The 22,631-nt window shown below is 30.5% G+C and overlaps 3 protein-coding genes across 5 annotated transcripts; 1 reads left to right on the top strand and 2 right to left on the bottom strand.

The window, feature by feature from the left end:
- The first annotated feature begins 247 nt into the window (after positions 1 to 247).
- LOC123270255 (E3 ubiquitin-protein ligase Su(dx)) lies at positions 248 to 7,615 on the top strand. Of its 2 annotated transcripts, none has more exons than XM_044736229.1 (9): positions 248 to 563; positions 1,318 to 1,451; positions 2,362 to 4,171; positions 4,239 to 4,481; positions 4,561 to 4,720; positions 4,938 to 5,212; positions 5,844 to 6,069; positions 6,152 to 6,248; positions 7,244 to 7,615. In XM_044736229.1, the coding sequence occupies exons 2-9, from the start codon at positions 1,397 to 1,399 to the stop codon at positions 7,414 to 7,416; spliced, it is 3,039 nt and encodes a 1,012-aa protein (XP_044592164.1). In that variant the 5' UTR covers positions 248 to 563; positions 1,318 to 1,396; the 3' UTR covers positions 7,417 to 7,615. The 2 variants fall into 2 exon arrangements, with proteins under 2 accessions (XP_044592164.1, XP_044592163.1); XM_044736228.1 differs by having other exon boundaries at positions 249 to 563; positions 1,308 to 1,451.
- Positions 7,616 to 10,925: 3,310 nt separating this feature from the next.
- On the bottom strand, positions 10,926 to 12,608 carry LOC123270256 (ATP-dependent DNA helicase PIF1-like). Of its 2 annotated transcripts, none has more exons than XM_044736230.1 (2): positions 12,034 to 12,080; positions 10,926 to 11,900 (listed from the first exon to the last, which is right to left on the bottom strand). In XM_044736230.1, exons 1-2 carry the CDS (start codon positions 12,066 to 12,068, stop codon positions 11,252 to 11,254), a joined length of 684 nt encoding a protein of 227 aa, XP_044592165.1. In that variant the 5' UTR covers positions 12,069 to 12,080; the 3' UTR covers positions 10,926 to 11,251. The 2 variants fall into 2 exon arrangements, 1 of the variants encoding a protein (XP_044592165.1); XR_006510551.1 differs by lacking the exon at positions 12,034 to 12,080 and adding an exon at positions 12,118 to 12,608.
- An 8,584-nt stretch (positions 12,609 to 21,192) lies between these two features.
- On the bottom strand, positions 21,193 to 22,336 carry LOC123270051 (ubiquitin-conjugating enzyme E2 Q2-like). The gene is made up of 2 exons (XM_044735989.1): positions 22,211 to 22,336; positions 21,193 to 21,543 (listed from the first exon to the last, which is right to left on the bottom strand). The coding sequence occupies exons 1-2, from the start codon at positions 22,334 to 22,336 to the stop codon at positions 21,193 to 21,195; spliced, it is 477 nt and encodes a 158-aa protein (XP_044591924.1).
- Between the last annotated feature and the right edge of the window lie 295 nt (positions 22,337 to 22,631).

The raw sequence follows: 22,631 nt of genomic DNA, 5'->3' as shown, positions 1-22,631 counted from the left end.
TTATTTGATTTTTTGAAAAAAATACTCGTTTAGAAAATTCAAAAATCTAGACGAGTATTTTTTCAAAATTAAAAAAAAAATTTTTCTTTCCAAATTACAGGTTTTTTTATTTTTAAAATGGCGGGTGTCGGCTAACTTCAGGGTCATCATAACAATGTTATATTTCTGGATAAAATTGAAAAAAAGAATCAAATCGCGCGATTATCAATTAAGCCAAGAGCGCCATCTTGAGGATGTAATTAAGTCTTTTCCTTGGTTCGTTCGTTCTTCTTTATCGTAAATTCGTAATATTTTTATCCTCTTCGTCTTTCCTCTTTGCAACATATAAATGTTGATACTCATTTTTCTTCAAAGAACGGAGATCTAGTTTTCTATATACATTTTGACGTATGGCAAAATGGTGGTTCACTGATAGTAAAGTTCACTCTTCATTCAATGATAATGCAAAAAAAATAATAATAGATACTATTAAAAACAATTAATAACAGCGAATATCAATAAATAGTGTTGTGAATGTGCAATGTATAATAATTTATACTGGATAAATACTATCAGACATTTAGGTTAGTACGATAAACATCAAATTCCTGGCATTAAATTAATATTTTTAATATCCATAATATACACACAAAGCCATATATATATATGTATATATATATATATATATATATCTATATATATATATATATATATATAAAAGTATGCATTGATATATACATGTACAATGTAATTGACAATTTTAGTTTTCGTTTGTCCGTTTAAATTTATCTTTCAATTACGAGTTATGCTTCCTTGGCATTTGTATGACTAATCATTAATGTACATTATTATTTTTTATCATTCCCTTATTTTACTTATCATTTTTAAATATATAATTATCATACATGTATTGTAAGTATCTGTGTATATGAATGTGTATGATTTATACTGATTCTTATTCTATTAATTATATTAGAGAATACATTTTTTTTTCAGAGCGTAATTACAATATTAATTTCAATTGTTAATTAACTATTATTTTTTTTTTACATAAACATTATGATTATGAGTAATAATACTTTTTCTTTTATATAAATATTTATGAATACCTTAGTGAGTATGAGTGTGAAATTTTATTATTAAAAATCAGTTTCGGTTGAGTAGCGACGATTGATTAAAAATATTCATTTAATTTATAATGATTCAAGACACAATTTTTGTTATTGAATTCTGTAGATGTGTATATCAAAAATTATTTGTTGTGAAAATTTATAAATTATTTTTTTTTATTTTTATTTTTTTTTATTTTTTTTTTTTTTTTATTTAAGGAAACAACAGTATTGAGATAAGCAGGATGTTATGATTACTGCCGCTGACAAATAAAATACTGTAACAGTAATTCAATAAATTGAGCACCATGTCTCAATGTGAAGTAGGAACTTCCCCAGGATTTCATCAGCTCAGTATTACTAGTAAGTTTATTACTTTATAATTATTTTTATATTTTTGCTTCGAGATTTTAATGAGAATCGCCGGACTGAGGATTTAGAAAAGAGAAATCAAAATATTATCGGATGCTTGGAAACGTTAATAATTTTTTTTTAGTTTGAATATAAAGTTGATAAATTGTAAGTATTATAGTTGATAGTTGAAAATGTATTGTGTTAAACAATTTGTTAGTTTAGAGTTCATTTGATAACATTAGTTTCTTTAAAAGGAAATAAGAAACACCGCGTCAGTTTAGTATGATAAAATCTTCTGTAATGTTAGCATAGCTCAGGTAACTTTTATAATGTTTACAAGTTGCGAAATCTTGAAAGTTAAATATTTGAGAAGTTCAGAATTCAAAATAAATTCATACAATTTTATTTATTTTTAAATGACAGAAAAAAAATCTTAATTTTTTGATATTCGAATTAAAAAAAAATAACCAATTTAAAAATAAATATAAAAATCGAATCAGATACTTTATGCAAAGTTGTTTTTCTAAAAATTTTTAATTTGATAAAGCAATGTGTTCTTTATTGAAATATAATATAACTTTTGCTTTAACGCTACTCGCTGAAATAATTATGTAAATTTAAATTCAAGTTAATTATTAAAAATATTAATAAAAACTAAATGTCAACTATTGATCGTAAGTTTAATTTTCAAATCCAATTTAATACTCATAATTAATCGACTAAGTGTAAAAATAGAAATTAAATTTTGTCAAGTAAAATAATTTATGTAAATATAATCTTTTTACTCCAACCGAGCAATTTAACTAAAAATAATTTTTACTTAAAATCTTGAATTTCTTCAAACTCGATTCTTTATCTGGTGATTCTTAATTGTTTATAAATAAAATATTAACAAAAATAAAATTAATAAATTTTTCAGTTGAAGCTGCAATCCTGCGTAGTTCATCATTTCTAAAGCCAAATCCTTACGTGGAATTTTCCGTGGACGACAAAAGTCCTCGAAAAACAGAAGTATCTAAAGCAACTTATCAGCCAAAATGGAACGAAGAGTTTACAATTCTCGTGACACCATACTCTCAATTACACTTTCGTTTATTAGATCACAGTACGTTTCGCAAGGATACGATGATTGGCGAGAAACGCATAAGTCTGTTTCAAATTTTATCGCATTACAGCGGTAAACTTGAAAACTTAGAGTTGACCCTAGATTTAATAAACGAGAGTAAACACGATTCGCAGTTAGCCAAAGTCGGTGAATTAGTAACACTGTTCGATGGTTTAAAAATTGATATGTCCACCGTAACACCACCAGCAGTAATAGAGCAAATGCGTCAACCAGCTTGTACATCGTCAATCGGTTCGCACCCATTAGCAGCTGCGAATTCTGCCGATCCGGCAAATAACCGCAGTATATTAAATGGAGGTATCCGGGCGTTGATGCGTGGCCAGGGGACTGAAAACACAGCACCCACGCAACACCGCAGCCCGTATTTAGTTTACGAACCTAGCGATTTTGGGCAATCCGTTATGGTGAATGCCAACGGAACGTCACGTAACGTAATGGGAAACGCAGTTTTGTCTGCAAGGTTGCCGCCGCTCGCCGAAAGTGCATCTTCAGCACCCAGAACAGTAGTCGGATCTATCCGGACTTCTGGTGAGTCCAGTAACGGATCGTCAAGATCAAGCGTCGCTGGATCACGCTTACCTAAATATGCTTGTGATATCCACACCGTAGGATTAGCTGGAGCTCAATCGGATGAGAATTCAGCTCCTTCATCTCGTTTATCAATTGAGAATTCTCGAGATGACGCAATTGACCGTCACAGTGAAGTAACGTCACGTGATAATCCAACTTCATCATTCCCGATATTAGAAAATAACCGCGATGACAATAATTCATCGGTAACGATAACCAGCGGAGGAGTCACTGGAATTAATACAGCATCTGGATTAAGATTACTCGCAGAACGACGTAATGAAAATTCCCAGGCTATTACATCAATGATGGTACCAGATGTGTCTCGGCAGCGGTATGATAATGCACCAATAACGGTGCTTATGCCAAATGATCCGATAACTCAACCGGCTCCAGCTGAAGCTGCTGCGCAACCTATCGCTGAGGTTGAACCAGCCGAAGAACCTTTACCTCTTGGGTGGGATATGCGCTATGATGTCTACGGACGAAGGTATTACGTCGATCATAATACACGCAGCACTTCCTGGGAGAGACCGCAACCGTTACCACCTGGTTGGGAAGTCCGTCGTGATCCGCGTGGTAGGATTTACTATGTTGATCATAACACGCGTAGCACCACTTGGCAGAGACCTAATACAGAGCGACTTCAACATTTCCAACAGTGGCAGGGTGAGAGACAGTTTGTTGTTCAGCAGGGTAACCAGAGGTTTCTTTATCCACAGGCTGGTGGACAGCCTGTTGTTGCCGGTCCGTCGACAAGTGTTGCCACCGACGAAGACGACGCACTTGGACCTTTACCGGCTGGGTGGGAGCGCAGAAAACAGCCAGAAGGACGAGTTTATTATGTTAATCATAAAAATAGAACGACGCAATGGGAGGATCCTAGAACTCAGGGACAAGAAACAGGTATTGATGAACCCCCTCTGCCTGATGGCTGGGAAATACGGCTTACTGAAGACGGTGTTAGATACTTTGTTGATCATAATACACGTACTACTACATTCCAAGATCCTAGACCGGGAGCTCCTAAAGGGTAATTATTGAGTTTTTTTTCTGTATCATTTTTAGTTTTTCTTCTATTTACTTGATGTTTTTTTTAGACCAAAAGGTATTTATCGCGTACCAAGAGCATATGAACGTTCCTTCCGTTGGAAATTGTCGCAATTTAGATTCTTGTGCCAAACAAATGCATTACCTAATCATATAAAAATTAGTGTAAGCAGGCAAACGCTTTTTGAAGATTCTTACCATCAAATAATGAATGCCGAGGCTTTTGCATTGAGACGAAGGTTGTATATTATATTTAAAGGTGAAGAGGGACTCGATTATGGTGGAGTTTCAAGGTAAGTTTATAATTTTTTTTGTCATTATTATTATTATATTATTTAACCAGATATTTATTAATTTATTTTCTGGTTTTAGAGAGTGGTTTTTCTTATTGAGCCATGAAGTTTTAAATCCAATGTACTGTCTTTTTGAGTATGCCAATAAAAGTAATTATAGTTTACAAATAAATCCAGCGTCTTATGTCAATCCGGATCATCTGCAATATTTCAAATTCATCGGTAGATTTATTGCAATGGTAATGTATTATTTTGAATAACTGATCGTAAAACTCTAAAGTAAAGCTCGGCTAGTTTTTTTTTATATTTAATTTGTACAAAAAAATTCATTTAAATGTCATAGATTAATATTTTTTTGAGCATAAAATATAATCTTTGAAAAAAATAAATGACCGCTATTGATTCGATTAAAATAAAAGTAAATTTGAACTAATTTATTGATTTTTTTTTTTCTAGGCTTTATATCATGGACGGTTTATTTATAGTGGATTTACGATGCCTTTTTACAAACGGATGTTGAATAAAAAATTAATAATGAAAGATATTGAGTCTATTGATCCAGAATTTTACAAGTCACTTATCTGGATAAAGGAGAATAATATTGACGAGTGTGGTTTAGAATTGTATTATAGCGTAGATTTTGAGATACTTGGTCAAGTTATTCATCATGAGTTGAAAGAGAACGGCGATAAAATCCGAGTAGTTGAAGAGAACAAAGAAGAGTATATGAGGTACTAAAATTTATTATTTATAACTAGCAACCTTGCAGTCACTATGTGACTGCCGTGATTTGTGAACTAAAAAAAATTAAAATTTTGCTTTATTAAGTAATGACTTTTGTTAAATTGCACTGTACTTTCTTAAATATTGACGTTTTTAAAGATATAAGCTCATCCTGATGTTAAACTCATCAAGAGCTTTCATTTGAGTACCCACGTGCATTTTGATATATTTTTCATATATTCATATATATGTATAAATAAATAAAATATATGAAAAATTGATATGGGTACTCGAATGAAAGGTCTCGATGAGTATAACATCGGGATGAGCTTATATCTTTAAGAATGTCAATATTTCACAAGATAAAAGGTAATTTCTTAATTATGTATCTAGAGATAGAGCATTTTCGAATGCAGCCTAAATACTTATCACAATAAATTGACTATCGTTGAGAATGAAATAAAACCTTGAAAAGGCACAAATTCAAGTCAAGACGTTTGCAATGACACTAAATTTCACTAAAAAAACTGATTTTATCTTATGACTATCTTGGACACAAAATTTTTCTTATTCTCTTAATAATATAGATTACTAATTTTTTATGAATTGTCGATTAATTATAGAAATGAATTCTTTTAGATTAATGACAGAGTGGAGAATGACCCGAGGTATCGAAGAACAAACAAAAGCCTTTTTGGAAGGTTTTAATTCGGTTGTACCATTGGAATGGCTCAAGTATTTTGACGAGCGTGAACTTGAACTGATGCTTTGTGGCATGCAGGAAATAGACGTTGATGATTGGCAACGTAATTCAATCTACCGACATTACACGAGGAATAGTAAACAAGTATTGTGGTTCTGGCAGGTATGAATAATTTTTTTATTGTTTATTATGATTATTTATACTTGTATTATGCAGAAAATCGTCAATGTATAATTTTTTATAGTTTGTACGGACGACAGACAATGAAAAGAGAGCGAGATTACTGCAATTTGTTACGGGAACTTGCCGCGTACCTGTTGGTGGTTTTGCAGAATTAATGGGTAACGTTATTTATTTTAATAATTTTATTTTAAATTTATTGGTTAAGGGGTTACATGGGTTTCTTTCGAGAAAAAATGGTCTATTTTCAACAATTTTTTTTTAATAGAAAAAATGAAATATTTTATTTAAACTATTTACTGACTCAAAGATACATGTTTAATAAGGGATTGCTGAAATTAAAAAAAAAATATTTAAAACTCTGCTAATGTGACGTCATTTCCGACGAGCCCTCGGAAAAAAGATGCGTCCGCGTGATCCGCAGAACTCCTAGCAGGATTATTTAAAATGAAAAAAAAAAAAAAAAAAAAAAAAAATGTGCTTTAGTTAAGACTTCAAATTAAGTCTTGAACGAAGAAAAAAAATGAAAATTGGATTTTTGGAAGAGGTTTTTACAAAAAAATTAAAAATTTGGCAAAAATTTCGCGGCATTTTTTTTTTTAAATTAGTTGTAATTGAAAAAAAAAAATCATTCGTTCCAGACCTTGTAAATTATATCTCAAAGACCTGTCTAAAATTTTATCAAGATCGGTCGAGTAGTTCTCGAGAAATCTTGGGTACCGTCTTTGAAAACATGATTACGAGAAAAACGCGTTTAAAAATTTGAGTGGCAATTCAACAGCGCCTTGAGCGCGCAACTTTTTAAAACTGTATCTCCGAAACTATTATTTGGATCGATTTAAAACTTTAGGACAATATTCTAGAGATGTTGTAGAATTTAATAAGATAAAAAAAACGATTTTTTGAAACCATGTAACCCATGTAACCCCTTAAATGTCACTCTTCAAGATTTACCAAAATTTCTAATTCCAAAAATCATACATCTAATTTCTAATTCCTTGAATTTCATTATAGGAAATTACAAATAATTTCTGAATATATAAAATAAATATTATTGTCATAAACAAAAAAAATCAATTTTTTGAAACCGTGAAACCTATGTAACCCCTTAATTGAACACTTTAACAGCTGGCTAATTTTTAATAAAAAATTATAGGAAGTAATGGACCTCAGCGATTTTGTATTGAAAAAGTTGGCAAGGATACTTGGTTACCAAGATCACATACTTGTTTTAACCGGTTGGATTTACCACCGTACAAAAGTTACGATCAAATGGTGGAAAAATTGAATTATGCTATCGAAGAAACTGAAGGTTTCGGTCAAGAATAGTATTGTCACATTAGTTATATCAACCAAATAATTACAATACAAATCCTCGTTAAAAGTGATCACTGTTAATTTTACTATTTTGTTGTGTCAATTGACAGTTGTAAATTTATCACAACTATACAGGTAATAAGCATAAAATTTCAGTTTTAATATTTAAATATCAAATTCAAATCATTAAAAGACATAGAAAAAAAATCAATTTTATAATTATTGATTTTTGTTATCAGCACGTTTACGTAATTATTTTATTATTCAAATAAAAATTAATATCGTTTAATTTTTTAATATCTATCGGTATACGGGATACTTATAAACTATAAATTTTATATTTTTTTTGTTTTTTTTTTTTTTTTTTTTTTTTTCAAGGTAATAACTTTTTTATAAAAAATTTCGAAAAGAAAAATATTAAATTAGAAAAATTCAACTTCAACTGTGAAACAATTAGTTGTCGAGTAGATAAAGAAAATTAAGTCTTATTAAAATTTTTTATTCATTGTTTAAAACATTCGAATGTAAAAAAGTAAAAAACAAAAACTGATAACTTTCTTTACATATATAAATATTAGTTCATGTATATAAATATAAAAATAATTAATTAAGTTGGCATGAAAAATATAATTTGATTATTATGAAAGAAGTTCAATATTAATGGTTAAAAGAAAATATTTATAAAAATATATTATGACAAAGTTATGTGTACATACTTTATGAATAATCATTGCGTGAAGAAAACAGTTGTATATATGTAATGAACTGATAGTTAATTAATTAATAAATTAATTAATTGAAGCTTACGAGTGAAATAACATTACGTGCTTGTAGAAAAAGAATGAGTTGAGTATCTATATATTTATGAGAATATATAAACGATGATAGCTTGCGATTTATAATCGTTAAAGAAATACATAGTATTTGAAAACAAAAAAATAAAATACAAATAATTCCATAGCTTTATTTTTTAATAATAATTATTTAAAATAGTATTTTTTTGTCTTATAAATTGATAATAATAATTAAAAGATATTGTTTCCATTGAATACTAAAGTATTCATTTTTATAATGCTCAATAAAATGTACTTAAAATCATTGTACATTATACAAAAAGAAAAATAATTTGGGTATTTGAATTTTAAATGATGATTTTAAAATAATAAATTAATAAACAATAAATTAATTTGTAGTTTTAACTTGTTTCCTGTTATTTTCTTTAATTTTTTTGAGCACGATAAAATTATAATAAATATTATTCACTGTATATATAAAAATATGTTTGTAAAAAATACATGTAACAATAAATTAATTTATAGTTGAAAAATTTATGCAAAAAATTTTTTTCATTTTTCTTTATTTTCATCAGCAATTATATTTTTTTTCAAGTGGTATAATACATTTAATCATACATTGTCTTATTTGAACATCCATATAAATTCATGTAAATTATCGTTACTTAAATTCTCGAATACACATACTAAACAATTTGACAGCAAGTTAGAGGTGTAGGGCCAATTATTTTCAAAAATTTTCACGCTTTCTTCTAATAAAAAGTTTCTCCTCACTCCTCTTGAAAAATAAGCTCTTACTGCAGATCCATAGATAGGAAATCGATTTACGATTGTATCTGACAACACAAATCCTTTAACATTGTCATTGTTTACACATGATGCCAAATAATTGTCATTTTCAGCGATAAAATCATAAAGTGAAGTGGTTGTGTTTGGTATTTTTTCATAAATCATTTTCAATATTTCTTGATGGCACATTTCGTGGTATTTTATAAATCTATCTTCTTTGAGTGACAAAAATTCTTGTAAATTACTTGCCGAAACATACAAGCCTCGACATTGCAACTTGACAATTTGACTGATTGAAGCTTCAATTTTTCGTAAATTATCTTCAACCCAGAATACAAAAAAAACAGTTTGGAAAATCCAAAAGTGCACGCCTCATAACGCTCATTCATTTTTTAAGAAAAAATAAATTGTGTAACTGATAAAAAAAAAGAAAATTATAATTAAGTAATTTCTTACAGAGTACTTTTTTTTTTTTAAATATCAGCGCCCTTTTTTCTTGTTATATGCGTACGCAGTCTAAAAAAATCTAGCTTTATCAAGTGGCGCTATAGTTTTCACGTGACAAGAAAAATTCGTTTGTCTTTGTACGGTTATATCGTAATAAATTTTAATAAAAATTCAATTTAAAAAAAAAAGGTGTGTGTGCGATTCACACACGATAGAAGTGAAACTTCAGTGAATCGACAAAAGAATGAGATGAATATTTATAACAAGGGTAGGATAATTACAAAGTTTAATTGTTCAAAAATGAAAGTATTTTGATTAATTTTAAAAGATATTTTATATTTTATTTAACATATGTTACATAATCTATTACTCAAGTTCCATATTTTCAGTTTCAACAAATGATACAAGAGGCTTATGATAACTAAAATACGATACAAATATTTTAGTTTCAATTTGGTTGATATATCTTTGGAACACTGCATCTATTACCGTTTTTGATCTTGTAGTTGATTGAGTGCGATTGTTACACATTTTTAAATAAAATGTTGTATCGAGAAACTCAATCAAAGGAAGCGCTGTATCTGATGCAAAATTTATGTTAAAATCCCCACTTAAAATCATCGGAATTTTATCATAATTCTTTTTGAGAATTCGCGATACCTCTGGGGTATATTTGATCAAATTTTCATGTATAAATTCAATAACTGATTTTATTGATTGGTTGGGAAAGATGTAAATTGCTACGATCAAAATTAAATCTCCTTGGTCATTTCTGCTCTCACAGGCACATATTTCTCCAACTTTCGAAAGCTGAACAGACAATGATTCTAGCTGTTGTGCATTGAGATCCATTTGTGGCGTAACAACACGGGCTCCATCATTTACGTTGTGATAAATTGCTACTCCGCCTGCCCTCGTACGTGGTCTTTTGTAATTAACAACAATATTAAAATTTGGAATGTCTACAATATCTTCATTATTCATCCATGTCTCCGAAAGAATTAAAAAATTTGACGATGACACTATATTGTCATGTTGCAGATCTTGTACATGAGCTCGTAAGCTTTGACAGTTAAAGGTAAACAGTGACATCCCTTTTCTTTTATTTAAGAAATCATATAAAACATTTGTAATTGTCTCAAGTCGATTCAAGTTCAGCCTTCGAAATTCATGTTGTAGATCAATTGTAGATACTGACGCTCTTCGGCCATGGTAAAATTTTTATCATTTTTTTGAAACGAGATATAAGCCGTTTATTGATGTAACTCGTGATAATGCGACGTACAGGAGTTGTTGAACGTGTGATTTATCATATTCATATACAATCTCACCAAAAGTAGCTCCCTGGGACTTGTGAATCGTCATTGCACATGCAGAGACTAATGGGAAATGATTACGTTTTACAATAACGGTTTTATTAGGTACTAGTGGTATAGATGATGTTCTGCGATCTATTGGTACTGCCAGTGGATGAAGATCTTTTTGTTGAATTGATGCCGCTGCCTTTCTTCTCAATTTTTCTCCGATTTTTGGAGATTCTGGAAATTCTAGCCATAAACGACCTATCTCTCCTTTGTCATTATATTCAATGAAAATTAATTTTCCCGTCGCACCATTTGCTAATCCATCTGATACATCGATGTTAGTTGTTATCATGTATGGTTTGTTCAAAACCAATGTAATTTGATATGGCAAACCTCCTGTATCAATAGTTGACATTTTATGTAATTTTTGACGCATAGAAGTTTGCTGTTCAACATTTCTACATCCAATATATATATCAGTTGCCTCTGAATTCACTTTTTCTTCTATAGAATTCAAAATTTTATTGTTGTATTCAGCAACTGAATGATTATTAAAAACAATCGTATACCGTCTGGACAAAGTCTCTCAGCTTCTTCTTCAGAGTAAATCCGTGACTCAATTAAATCTAGCTCTTCCTGATCTAACAACTGTCCATTACCAATTTTTGTTAATATTGTTGCAAAACTTTGATTAGCTTGTCGCATAACTTCGTTTAGTTCGAAAAATTTCAACCCTCGCCATAGTGTTGAACCTGCTATTTGTCGTTTTATTTGTTTGTAAATTGGGGTAGCACGAACTGGCGGTAGTTGACGTAGATCACCAATCAAAATTATATCTAATCCACCAAAATGGACTTCAAAATTACCGGTGATTTGCTTTAACCTTGAATCTATTTGGGACAACAACTCGGCTCCAATCATACTAATTTCATCGATAATCAATACACGAACATATTTAAAAAGTGATCTATATTGTTGGGCTACTTCAATTGATAAAGGAAGCAACTTTGAAAGACTTATCTTCAGTGCAGTGTGTACAGTGTACAGTAAGCTCACGTAGTTTTCACATGCACTACACACGTTAAGGGCATTCTCCCTAAATTGCCATTTGAAAATTTTTCTACCGAAGCGCCGTCTGGTGTCAGAATGTAGCACTAAAATTCTTAAAATTGAATTAAATTAATAATTAATTTTATAATTAAGAAAAAAATAGGGGAATGAATTTGGTCGTTAGAAAAATTAAAATGCTACAATTTGATAATAATTGAAGATAGTAAAATTTAAAATATACTTACATAAAATGAAAAAAAGTAAATTGTAGGTTAAACATGGGAAAAAAATGTCATGTGTAAAATAATTATTTTAAAAAAAACTATTACCATTCACTAAAAAAGAAATGATCAGCTCCGTGTAGAATTTTTAGGAGATTTTAATCACATTTTAGTTAAATTTTAAACAATAATATTAATTAAATAGTTTTATGAAAACCATTTCCAAGTTTCAACATAAACAACAGTATCGTACATATTATGAGGTCCCAAAGGGATCCCAGTGTAAAAAGCGGGAAGTTAAAAATTTTCAAAATTTGTGGATAATGCAGTTCGCAAGTTACACTCCAAATGTAGTTACCATGGGATAGAGAGAAGCAATGTTACCAATAAGCCCTGGAACGGAAGTCATTCATGTAATTTGAATTTATCACCAAATATGGTGAGTTATACATACTTTATTTATTCATATTTTCTAGATAATGTTTATTTTATAAGGCATGCATATAATGCTATATTCTAGATTTATTATTTGATGTCTATAAATAAATAAATCTACATTATGTAGTGAGATATATTGTATACTTGCGGTTTTATTATATACTAACATGCATTTAGTATTAAAAATTAAAATCTTTCAGTAAATTTTGATTTTCGTCTCCGTCACTATCAATTTCAGCTTCATAAATAGCATTCAATTCACCTTGCCCTAATATTGATTCATTTTGATCTGGATTCGGAATGATATCAATTATCTTCTGTTGGATTTTTTCAGATGGTTTATCTTTATTATTTTTATCGGTAGTTTTATCATTTTTATTAGTATCCTTGTTATTTTTTTCTAATATTTTACGAACTCTCATGGTAGGTGCAAGAGAACAGGGCTTAGAAAGGTTACTACAAAGTAGAAAATCTTTTATGGCATCATCAACTTCTTTCCATACCATAGTAGATGAGTTTTCTACGTCATGTGAATACTCTACTTCTTTATCATCATTCGAAGAAGAATATAGTAATTTTGGGTTCAATATTTCAGGCACCAAATGAGTCCAATAGAATTTAGTGAGTTTGGGGAGCATTTTTTTGTTAAAAAATTCTTCGTCATAATGGATGACCAAACTCAAGGAATTTTTGAAAGTCCATATCGAAAATAAACAATATTTTCTTCCAGTGACGTGAAGTTGGCCCTGGATTTGATAATAATATGGACTGTTCTTCAACAATTCTCTCGGTTTATTGCGTTCAAAATGAGGCTTGCACCACGCAACATTATTGTTAATAGCCTCTTCAACGGTTATGTTCCTTATGGTGTACGGGCATTTAATTTCAGCTATCCCATCGGTACCAATTAAGCCATCAGGTGTAGCGCCCAAGCCGAGAATATTTGCGTCAATGAAAAATCCGCATTTATCAATTTGTACGCCAAACTCTTTGCATAAATCACTAAGAGCTTGACTCTCATTGACGATACCATGATTTATTGCAGGATGAAAATTTGCTATTGGTGAATAGAGAATTTCACGAACTGCTTTGTTTTGAGTCGAAATTTTTCGACATTGGCAAGCAAGTTTGAAATTAGAAGCTGTTAAATACAGTCGACGAGTCGTATGCCACTCGACTGAACGTGATTGGCCTACAGTTCTACGCTCAATATTCACTCTGTCGGCTTGTAAAGCCATCAACTTCTGCTCGTGAGCTCCGAATCTAGCTTGATATACTTCAGGTGACATGATCGGCGGATTGGCACCAGGTCCATAATGTGCGTCACTTCTGGAGTAATTGGTTTCCGGGTGGCGATTTCGGAAGCCTTTCTCTGTTGCACGACGTGCATTATTTTCAACTTTCTTTCGTCGCATATTTTCCATATGCCTCAACCGATCTGGAACTTTCTTTCCCATTGAGGTATAAACGTCACACATGGCCGTTTTTGGATTAAATTGGATGACTGAATAACAGACTCGGAAAGTGTAGCTACCGCATTTGTAAGAATCTACACGTTTTGCGAAATTTTTAGAAGCAACCACATTGTTAAACGATTCCGCTGAATTGTTATTGGAATTCATTAAAAAATCTAGTGGGGCAGATATACAAGTACCGAAACAGCCCAATATAGTGCTCCACATATTTATTTTTATTAGTTCATCCATGTGATTTTTAGCTTCTGTTTTATTCCCATCACAATAATGATCTCGACAGTCATCATGCTGACCGAAAACATGATTAGGCATGTTTTCTAAGTCCCTCAGCATATTCATAATTTATTTAAAACGATCGTTTGTTTAGTCTAGAATATAGCATTATATGCATGCCTTATAAAATAAACATTATCTAGAAAATATGAATAAATAAAGTATGTATAACTCACCATATTTGGTGATAAATTCAAATTACATGAATGACTTCCGTTCCAGGGCTTATTGGTAACATTGCTTCTCTCTATCCCATGGTAACTACATTTGGAGTGTAACTTGCGAACTGCATTATCCACAAATTTTGAAAATTTTTAACTTCCCGCTTTTTACACTGGGATCCCTTTGGGACCTCATAATATGTACGATACTGTTGTTTATGTTGAAACTTGGAAATGATTTTTAATAAAACTATTTAATTAATATTATTGTTTAAAATTTAACTAAAATGTGATTAAAATCTCCTAAAAATTCTACACGGAGCTGATCATTTCTTTTTTAGTGAATGGTAATAGTTTTTTTTTAAATAATTATTTTACACATGACATTTTTTTCCCATGTTTAACCTACAATTTACTTTTTTTCATTTTATGTAAGTATATTTTAAATTTTACTATCTTCAATTATTATCAAATTGTAGCATTTTAATTTTTCTAACGACCAAATTCATTCCCCTATTTTTTTCTTAATTATAAAATTAATTATTAATTTAATTCAATTTTAAGAATTTTAGTGCTACATTCTGACACCAGACGGCGCTTCGGTAGAAAAATTTTCAAATGGCAATTTAGGGAGAATGCCCTTAAATGCTCAAATACAAGCACGTATTAAACAGTGTGCAATATACATACACACTGACATCTGCTCTCTCGCTCTGGCTCACAAATTACAGGCGACTATGCTTAGAAGACGGGAGTGGGGACGCTACGAAGTATGGCACAAAGAGGAGAGACCGATAATATACAAATTGTATGTATATTTCTGTCTCATTCTTTCCCCTGGCTTCATCCTACACATTTTTGTATTTGTGTCTCTTACCTGTCGTTTTTTCGTTGCATCCGGTTTGAAATCACAACGATTCTAAAGAAGTTTCACTTCAAAAAATACGTAAACTAGGCTACTGATATGAAATACGGACCCAGTTCATCGCATTCGTAAACTAATAAAAAAGGTCCGGTCTTGAAATATCAATTTGTTCGGGAGTAATCATTGGTACATCCAAAATGGGGTGACATCCGGACGTCCACGTAAAATTTTTTTCAAAACGTTTTTTTTTTTCAAAATAGCTACATGAAATGATTTTAGAAAGTAAAAGATGGTTTGATTTAAGTGATTTCTCCGTGTACATCTACTTATATTATTGTATAAGTGTAATATGGTTGTGATAGAGACATTTAAAGATCACAAAATTGCTTGGCCTTGACGAGTCGAGTATAAAGCACAACCTCACGCGCTTCGCGCTATGAGGCGTGCAAAAGTGCTCACGTGTAAAAGTGTTAGCGAAATAAAGGGTAGCACAGTTTTGTGGATTAACAATATTAATGTCAGCTTTGTAATCTAAAAGCAGTTTCAATATCTTTAAATCTTGCTCAGAACTTAGTAGAATTTGGTCTTCGATGTATCGATAATGAGAGAGAAGTAAAGTCAGAAAAAGCAGAGTATAACCTTTTTTAGTTTTCGCATTTAAATCTGCATCAAACTCCAACAACAATTGTACAATGTTTAAAAATTTTAATCTGATGGACAAATGAATTGATTTTAATTCTTTAGAATCGTTGACATTAACATTAAAACCAATTTCTAACAGTAGTTTGACCATTGAATATTCACCGCTCAGAACAGCCAAATGGAGCGCTGAACGTGTTTTGTCGCAAACTCTCCAAGATGGAGAATTTCCGTAATTATTTATTCTTCTTAAACTATTCAGGAACCAGGATCAGGAATTCTTAACTTAAAATAAAACACTCGGTGTTGGGGTGAATAATTATAAATAATTTATTCCCCAATGGGAGAAAACTCTAGCAATTACTAGAGAAAAACTCCTCGAAGATAGATACAGTCGTGTATGATATGAATAAGTGTGTGTATGTAAGTGAAATAATTGCACTAGGTATACAATAAGGGTGAGAAAGGATCTCAGCCGCTATTAGGTTGTTGAGGTCAACCGGTACCTGTTAATAATGATCCGAGAGGATCTGAGAATTTTAATCCGAGAGGATCAATGTGCGTTTGATCTGAAAAGATCGATTCAATTGATCCGAGAGGATCGAACGTATTTATGATTTGAGACAATAAATTGATTAGTTAAATTGAGATGAAATAGATTTTAATTAGTCAATTTGAATTATTTCGTGATTATAACTATTTTTAATTTATTTTGATTAATTATGCATTATTCGCGAGAATTTAAATAAATTGCAATATTTGATGATTATTACGTGAGAAGCACTAAGTTCAATATTTTTAATATAAGTTAAATTGCGTATTATGAAGCTAAATTTATTCGAAATCTAATTAATTATTATTCATTACTGAAGAATTTGAAGTTAAATTAATATTTAAAGGTGATGAAATTACGCGTCTTATTACCCGGCGTGTAAGTTAAAACAATGGCCGCGACGCCACACCAAAGTACTGCGTCACAACTATCAAAAGTGTTTAAATTTAATTACGATGAATTTATATTATTTTCACGATAAAGAATACGAATTTAATTAACTAGATGAGTTACTTTAATATCAGAATGGATGTATTACTATGTAATTGTTCACAATGAAAAACACAGAATAAATGAAATTAAGTGTTAGCGAGGCTAGCGAGTATATTGTGTCGGTTACAGGTCCCAAACACAACTGAACTTCGCACATGGCGTCTCGCGCCTCGTGCTTCGTGCCGGCCGGGCTTCTTCCCGCTAGCTCATGGTGCGCAGGTGCAGCAGCCATTACAACACGTGTTATTGGACATGTTCGTGGAGAACAGTCATAGAAACGACTCTTGTTGAGTCTCGAGTATAGTTAAGATTTTAGTATAGTTATAAGAGTCAGGGTGACCAACTCTCTTTTGCCTTGGCGGCAAAACAGGACGTTCCAAAATATCTGATATTTCATGAATGCTTTTATTAACGGCATTATGCTCAAAAAGAAGTTTTGCAATTTCAAAATTTTTTCTTTCAATAGCTATTTGGAGCGGCGCTTTATTTTTATTTGTATAAGCTTTAGCACCGTTCTCTAAAAGTAATTTAACTGATTTTTTGTTGTTTTTCATAACAGCTGTTTGGAGAGGTGACACTAGATTATCGTCACAGTTGATGTTAGCATTTTTCGATAGCAGATACTCTACTAAATGACTGTGATTTTTTACACAAGCTTCTCTGAGTAGTTGATAACCATCATCCCAAGCTGAACAATATGATAACCCGTAATTGTTTATTATTTGTTTCATTTTTTCAAGATTTCCAGCCTTTATTATGTTTCACATAGACCTCCTAATAGAGGTCCAAGTCAGATAGCCATGATTTGTTGATTGTTAATAAATCTGCAATTATTTAATGTTTAAATTATTATAATTAATTGTTAAATATTAAGAAACTAAGTAAATTGTTGTTCTCAAATAATACTTACGAATATAATTAATGCAGAAAGTTCAAAGCGCAAAGTATAATTGTTGTCCTATAGTGTACTATATTTGACTCAGTTATGTGCTAAAAGGGAATGTAGAATATCAATTACCCTTATTTACCATAATTGAAGAAAAGTAGCGCCACTGACCGGTGAAACAATCCTCCATGCTCGCGGAGCAGGGTTATGAAGTACTTAGTTAACCATTGTTATTTGATTTTTTGACTATAAATAATAATTTTTACCTCTAATGTTAGCAGAATAGAAGTAACATCTTAACGCACACCCGGGAAAAAATGATCAGATATGAACAGGCATGAGTGTTCAGGTCTGATCAGATATGAAAAATGACCGGTTCTGATCAGACCTGGTCAGGCATGTTCATGTCTGATCAGATCTGTTCATGCCTGACTCGATCAGGTCCGTAAAAAAAAAAAAAAGCAATTTAACAGCCTTTGACACTACTGCTATGGACCAAGGCGTAGCTTAAGATAATAACAGACACCTTGAAAGGACTTATCGATATCAACTGATATATTTTGGTGTTTTCACGCTATCAAACTCAAACTTTTACTAAATAATCTCATTTTTCGCGTATTCAATGGAACACAGTAAAAAATTTTATGTCATTGCGTCAAAATTCATCGTTAAAAATCATCGTTTTGGCATGGAAAATTAAAAAGTTCATGCTTATATAAGCTGAAATTTTTGATGAAAGTCGTACATTTAAAATTTATAAGGGGATAGAAACTGATACGTCATACGGAACAAATTAATTTTAAAAATAGAACTGCAGTCTATAGTTCGATAAAATTTTTCTTCCAGACTTAAAATATCATTTAAGAGGGTAAATCATGCATGAACAGTTCTTGTCAGTTGATATATGGAGTTTTAATCCTTTTCTATTAGGCTAGAACAGACATGATCGGACATGGAAAGGTCTGAGCGTATTTAACGCTTCAGACATGAACAGGCATGGACAGGTCTGAGCATATTTAATGCTTCAGACATGAGCAGGCATGAACAGGCTTGATCAGATCTGATCAGGTCTGAGCGTATTTAATGCTTCAGACATGAAGACATGAGCAGGCATGAACAGGCTTGATCAGGTCTGAGCGTATTTAATGCTTCAGACATGAGCAGGCATGAACAGGCTTGATCAGGTCTGAGCGTATTTAACGGTTCAGACATGAACAGGTCTGATCAGGCCTAATTTCAGGCCTGATCATACATGAACAGGGCTGATCAGGTCGGATTTCAGGCCTGATCAGATATGAACAGGTCTGATCAGTCCTGATCATTTTTTCCCGGGCATATAGATGGAACTTTCCTTGTACACGGAAAGAAAATTAAAGGAGTTTTTACTATTTTACTATTGTAATTTTTACTAAATAAAATAGTAACGGTGGACTATACTTCTCATTTAGTAATTTTTACGATCTACTATTGTAAATTTTATCCAACAAATAAGACAAGCAAGAGTCTTAAAAAGTCGAATACTATAGAGCAAATTATACAGTATGTGTTTGTGAACTTTACAATTCAACTATTGTAAAAATTCACAGTTGGTTTTTTTAAAAGAAATATTAGGGAGGGAGAGAGATAGAAAAAGAAATCGAAATTTTCGTGCTATCTGGGAATCGAACCTAGAACTCTGTGTTGGCAGCCAGAGACTCTCCCTCTACGCTATCCGAGGTAAACTAAGACGCATATCCTTTAACATTTACATAAACTCGAAGTCTAGCGCTGTGTACGGCTATCACTCACACTAATTGAGAAACATTCCAATTCAACTATTGTAAAATTTGCTATATGTATTAATTTTCTATTGGAAAGATACAGAGGCAGCACTGGAAATTTTCATCTCTTACTTTTTACAATAGTAATATCGTATTTTTTCATAAATAAATAGTATTTTTTCTTCTAAAATATTTGACAATTAATAATAATAAAAGTATAGTCCAGATTTACAATAGTTGTATCGTAAATTCTCCCAGAAATTTTTTGCCGTGTAGTCTAGTCGAGAAGTGAGTTTTCTGCGAATAATCGTTAGCCGCCTCTTAAAAATATGGCGATTGGTGCATTGGATTCACAATTTTATTCTGAGTAAGAAATATTTTTTAATTTTTCAGCCATTAAAAATTTCATTTGTTATAAACAAAAAACGAAAAGAAAAAAAGGTAGTCTCCATTTTGTAGCTATAACTTCAAAAATATTAAAGATATTTCAAATTTGAAAAAAGATCCTAAAAGAGGAGAAAATTTTAGTAAAATAAATTTAGACTCCCGGAGTTGTAGCTTTATTATTTATAATTTTAATTTAACGGTGAAAATTGGGCTCCGCGCGACCGTTTCGCTGCCTAGACGTCGCCGCCAAGCAAAGTATGCAACACAAAATAATTTTTTTATAACACTCAATATCAATTTAAAAATCTGAATAAATTATAGTGTCATCTAGACACTTGAAGGAATATAGCCCCGTCAAAAAAAAATTTTAGCTTGATTTTTGTTTAAGTTATTCAATTGTTAATTAACTAATTTTTCGTAGACTTGAGTTTTGATAAAATCTCTTATAAAAGTTTAAAAAATGTGTCTATAAATTTTTTTTCTCTTAGGAGCTCTTGTTATTTAAATAATGAACAAGACCGCGTAGTAAAAGTTTATAAAAGTTTTTTCATTTGTTTATAATGATTTTTCAAAGTTATCAAAAATTTAAATATCCGACTAATGTTATAAAAAAAATTTTTTTTCCTAAATTTTTAATTTTGGTTGTTTTTGTATTGATATATTGCGTCTAGTAGTTTGGCTAAAAAATTTTTAACATTAATTGTTTAAAAATTTGTTATAAACAAATAGACAAATTGAATATTTTTGAAAAATTTTTTTTTTATCATTTTATTGTCATAGTAAAATAATGATTTTTAAAAAAAAAATTTTTTAATTGTTTTTTCCATTTTACCACCATTTAAATTATTTATTAAGAAATAATTTTTTTTTTTTTTAAATCATTATTTACAATTCTCAATATAATTGTGAAAAAAAATTTTTTTTTTATTTAAATTTTAATTGTTTATTTTATAAACAATTTCTTATAAACAAATTGTCATTTTCATTATATTTTTTTTCCGTAGCTTTAAAAAATTACAAATACAGCCATATGCATAAAAGTTGTAAAAAAAATTTTTCTCTATTTTTTATTAAATTTTAAAATAATTTACCCCATCAAAGTTGAAGCGGTCAACTATTTCATGAACTTATAAATTGTTATAACTTCTAAACTATTAATGATACGGTCTTTGACATTCAAAACGATCTTTCAGACAATTTTTTGATTTATATAATAAATTTTTCATACGCTCGATATCTATTATGGTTCAATTTTTATAAACATTTGTTTAGTTCTTTCATTAGTTCTGAGTCACTATCTACTTCTTTTATTCCTACTTCCCATTCATCAAGACGGTCATCAATCAAATTAACGGTGAAAATTTCGTTTTGATCATCGCTTTTATAAATAATAGACAGCTCTTTCAACAAACGATCATTGGCTTGGATGCTTCCAACGATATTACTCGCGTCTTTAATTCTTTTTATACTTTGTGCATCTATATTCGGCAGACTAAATTCATCAGACTTTCTTTTCTTAACATCTATCTCTTTCAGTGCAATATCATCATCGTGTTCTGCAAAATCGTTGTCTTCATCATCCTCCTTAGGTTCATCAGCTTTGGACTGATAGTGATGGTATTACTTCATCAGCATTAGCATTCGATGTTGACGGAGTTGGTGATTCTACCCAAAATAATCAATAAATATAAACAAAATATAAATATTTTTTTTTTTTATTATATAGAAATTCTATATAGAAGATTCGTATATACGAATTATACTAACAATTATACACAACATAGATTATTATATTTAATCACATATAATGATATAAAATTATTCGGTCGTAAAACGAAAATAATTTTTATTTTATTTCATTTTTATTAGAAATATTCTTTACTGTTTAAAAATATTGATTGAAAAGAATTGAAAATGGTGAAATTTAAATTCTTTTTAATAATTTAAATTCTTTTGTTTGTATATATAGATATACAGTTTGCATGGAGTGACCGCTTTTCAATTCTTTTCGATCAGTATTTTTAACCAGGGTTACTCCTTAAGTGTATACATTTTATAATGAATTTTCTTATTTGAACATCCATATAAATTCATGTAAATCATTATTATTTAAATTTTTAAATACATATACTAAACAATTTGGCAGTAAGTTAGAGGCGTACGGCCAATTATTTTCAAAAATTTTCATGCTTTCTTCTAATAAAAAGCTTCTCCTTACTCCTCTTGAAAAACAATTTTTTACTGTGGATGCATAGATAGGAAATCGATTTACAATTGTATCTGACAACACAAATCCTTTAGCATTGTCATTATTCACAAATGATGTCAAATAATGATCACTTTTAGTGATAAAATTATAAAGTGGAATGGTTGTGTTTGGTATTTTTTCATCAACCATTTTCAGTAACTCTTCATGGCACATTTGGCGGTACCTCACGAATCTATCTATTTTGATAAACGACAATCCTTGTAAATTACCAGCCGAAACATACAAATTTTGACTTTGTAACTTGGCAACTTGACTGATTAAAGCTTCAATTTTCCGTCAATCATGTTCATAGGATATGTCCCAAACTATAGGAATAAAGTGCTCATGTGTAAAAGTGTTAGCATAATAAAGGATAGCATGGTTATGTCGATCAACAATATTAATGTCAACGTTGTAATCTAAAAGGAGATTTAATATCTTTGAA

This window comes from Cotesia glomerata, linkage group LG8, assembly GCF_020080835.1.
Source record: "Cotesia glomerata isolate CgM1 linkage group LG8, MPM_Cglom_v2.3, whole genome shotgun sequence".
NCBI lineage: Eukaryota > Metazoa > Arthropoda > Insecta > Hymenoptera > Braconidae > Cotesia > Cotesia glomerata.
Note: the sequence above shows the minus strand (reverse complement) of the source record. Positions and strands in the feature narration are given on the sequence as shown.